Here is a 3,350-nt window from a genome sequence, read left to right on the forward strand (position 1 = left end):
CAGTTCCTTGCCTATGTGACCTTGTGCCAGCTCCTTGCCTCTGTTACCTTGCACCAGTACCATGCCCGTTCTTTGCTAGTTCTTTGCCTCTTTTACCTTAGACCAGTTCCTTGCCTCAGTTACCTTGTGCCAGCACTTTGCCTCTGTTACCTTACACCAGTACATTGCCTCTGTTACTGTGTGCCAGTTATTAGTCTTTACTACCTTGCACCAGTGCCTTGCCAATGTTACTGTTTGCCAGTTATTTGCTTCTGTTAGTTTGTGCCAGTTACTTGCCTCTGTTACCTTGTGCCAGCTATTTGTCTCTGTTACTTTGCACCAGTACGTTGCCTCTGTTATCTTGTGCCAGCCAGCTCCTTGCCTCTGTTACCTTGCACCAGTACGTTGCCCCTGCTACCTTGTGCCTGCTCCTTGCCTCTGTTACCTTGCAAAAGTTCCTTGACTCAGTTACATTGTGCCAGCTTCTTGCATCTGCTACCTTGCACCAGTACCTTGCCTCTAGTACCTTGTGCCAGTTCCTTGCCTCTGCTGCCTTGCACCAGTAAATTGACTCTGTTACCTTGTGCCACCTCCTTGCCTCTGTCACCTTGTGCCAGTTCCTTGCCTCTGTTACCTTGTGCCAGCTCCTTGTCTCTGCTACCTTGCACCAGTTCCTTTCCTCTGCTACTTTGCACCAGTACCTTGCCTCTGTTACCTTGTGCCACCTCCTTGCCTCTGTCACCTTGTGCCAGTTCCTTGCCTCTGTTACCCTGTGCCAGCTCCTTTCCACTGTTACCTTGCACCAGTGTGTTGCCTCTGTTACCTTGTGCCAGATAATTACCTTTGTGACCTTGCACCAGTCCCTTGCCTCTGTTATCGTGTGTCAGTTCTTTGCCTCTGTGACCTTGCACCAGTACCTTGACCCTGTTACCTTGTGCCAGTTCCTTGCCTCTGCTGCCTTGCACCAGTACCTTGCCTCTGTAAACTTGTGCCAGTTCCTTGCCTCTGCTGTCTTGCAAAATTACCTTGCCTCTGTTACCTTGTGCCAGCTCCTTGCCTCTGTTAACTTGTGCCAGGGCCTTGCCTCTATTACCTTGTGCCAGCTCCTTGCCTCTGTTACTTTGTGCCAGGTCCTTGCCTCTGATACCTTGAACCAGTTCATTTCCTCTGTTACCTTGTGCCAACTCCTTGTCTCTACTACTTTGCACCAGTACCTTGCCTCTGTTACCTTGTGCCATCCAGCTCCTTGCCTCTGTTACCTTGCACCAGTGCCTTGCCCCTTCTACCTTGTGCCAGCTGCTTGCCTCTGTTACCTTGCAAAAGTTCCTTGACTCGGTTACGTTGTGCCAGCATCTTGCATCTGCTACCTTGCACCAGTACCTTGCCTCTAGTACCTTGCACCAGTTCCTTGCCCCTGTTACCTTGTGCCAACTCCTTGTCTCTGATACTTTGCACCAGTACCTTGCCTCTGTTACCTTGTGCCAGCCAGCTCCTTGCCTCTGTTACCTTGCACTAGTATGTTGCCCCTGCTACCTTGTGCCAGCTCCTTACCTCTGTTACCTTGCAAAAGTTCCTTGACTCAGTTACCTTGTGCCAGCTTCTTGCATCTGCTATCTTGCACCAGTACCTTGCCTCTAGAAACTTGTGCCAGTTCCTTGCCTCTGTTACCTTGTGCCAGCTCCTTGTCTCTGCTACCTTGCACCAGTTCCTTCCCTCTGCTACTTTGCACCAGTACCTTGCCTCTGTTACCTTTTGCCACCTCCTTGCCTCTGTCACCTTGTGCCAGTTCCTTGCCTCTGTTACCCTGTGCCAGCTCCTTTCCACTGTTACCTTGCACCAGTGTGTTGCCTCTGTTACCTTGTGCCAGATAATTGCCTTTGTGACCTTGCACCAGTCCCTTGCCTCTGTTATCGTGTGTCAGTTCTTTGCCTCTGTTACCTTGCACCAGTACCTTGACCCTGTTACCTTGTGCCATCTCCTTGCCTATGTTATCTTGCACCAGTACCTTGCCTCTGTTACCGTGTGCCAGCTTCTTTCCTCTGTTACCTTGGACCAGATCCTTGCATATGTTACCATGTGACAGCTCCTTGCCTCTGTTACCTTGCACCAGTACCATGCTCCTGTTACCTTGTGCCAGCTCCTTACCTCTGCTACCTTGCACCAGCTCCTTGCCTCTGTTACCTTGCAACAGTACCTTTCCCGTTACTGTGTGCCATTTCTTTGCCTTTGCTACCTTGCACTAGTATCTTGCCTCTGTTACTGTGTGTTCGTTTTTTGCCTCTGCTACCTTTCACCAGTACCTTGCCTATGCTACCTTGTCCCAGCTCCTTGCCTCTGTTACCTTGCACCAGTACCATGCCCGTTCTTTGGCAGTTCTTTGCCTCTGTCACCTTAGACCAGTTCCTTGCCTCAGTTACCTTGTGCCAGCACTTTGCCTCTGTTACCTTACACTAGTACATTGCCTCTGTTACTGTGTGCCAGTTATTTGTCTTTAATACCTTGCACCAGTGTGTTGCCAATGTTACTGTAAGCCAGTTATTTGCTTCTGTTACCTTGTGCCAGTTACTTGCCTCTGTTACCTTGCAAAAGTTCCTTGACTCGGTTACTTTGTGCCAGCTTCTTCCATCTGCTACCTTGCACCAGTGCCTTGCCTCTAGAAACTTGTGCCAGTTCCTTGCCTCTGCTGCCTTGCACCAGTACCTTGCCTCTGTTATCTTGCGCCAGTTCCTTGACTCTGCTGTCTTGCACCAGTACCTTGTCTCTGTTACCTTGTGCCAGCTCCTTGCCTCTGTTACCTTGTGCCAGCTCCTTGCCCCTCTTAACTTGTGCCAGCTCCTTGTCTCTTCTACCTTGCACCAGTTCCTTGCCTCTGTTACCTGTGCCAATTCCTTGTCTCTGATACTTTGCACCATTTACTTGCCTCTGTTACCTTGTGCCAGCTCCTTGCCTCTGTTACCCTGTGCCAGCTCCTTGCCACTGTTACCTTGCACCAGTGTGTTGTCTCTGTTACCTTGTGCCAGATAATTGCCTTTGTGACCTTGCACCAGTACCTTGCCTCTGTTATCTTCTGTCAGTTCTTTGCCTCTGTTACCTTGCACCAGTACCTTGCCCCTGTTACGTTGTGCCATCTCCTTTCCTATGTTATCTTGCACCAGTACCTTGCCTCTGTTACCGTGTGCCAGTTATTTGTCTCTGCTACCTTGCACTAGTACCTTGCATCTGTTACTGTATGCCAGTTCTTTGCCTCTGCTACCTTGCACCAGTACCTTGCCACTGTTACCTTGTGCCAGCTTCTTTCCTCTGTTACCATGGACCAGATCCTTGCCTATGTCACCTTGTGCCAGGTCCTTCCCTCTGTTACCTTGCACCAC

The 3,350-nt window shown here is 50.1% G+C and overlaps 1 protein-coding gene across 1 annotated transcript; it reads right to left on the reverse strand.

Annotated features, from left to right (window-relative positions):
- Positions 1-443: 443 nt before the first annotated feature.
- LOC138528191 (uncharacterized) lies at positions 444-1,217 on the reverse strand. Its single transcript, XM_069639644.1, has one exon. It carries the CDS (start codon positions 1,215-1,217, stop codon positions 444-446), a length of 774 nt encoding a protein of 257 aa, XP_069495745.1.
- Positions 1,218-3,350: the final 2,133 nt, after the last annotated feature.

The sequence above is a fragment of the Ambystoma mexicanum genome, chromosome 7q (assembly GCF_040938575.1).
Source record: "Ambystoma mexicanum isolate Mex_15411 chromosome 7q, UKY_AmexF1_1, whole genome shotgun sequence".
In the NCBI taxonomy this organism is placed as follows: Eukaryota; Metazoa; Chordata; class Amphibia; order Caudata; family Ambystomatidae; genus Ambystoma; species Ambystoma mexicanum.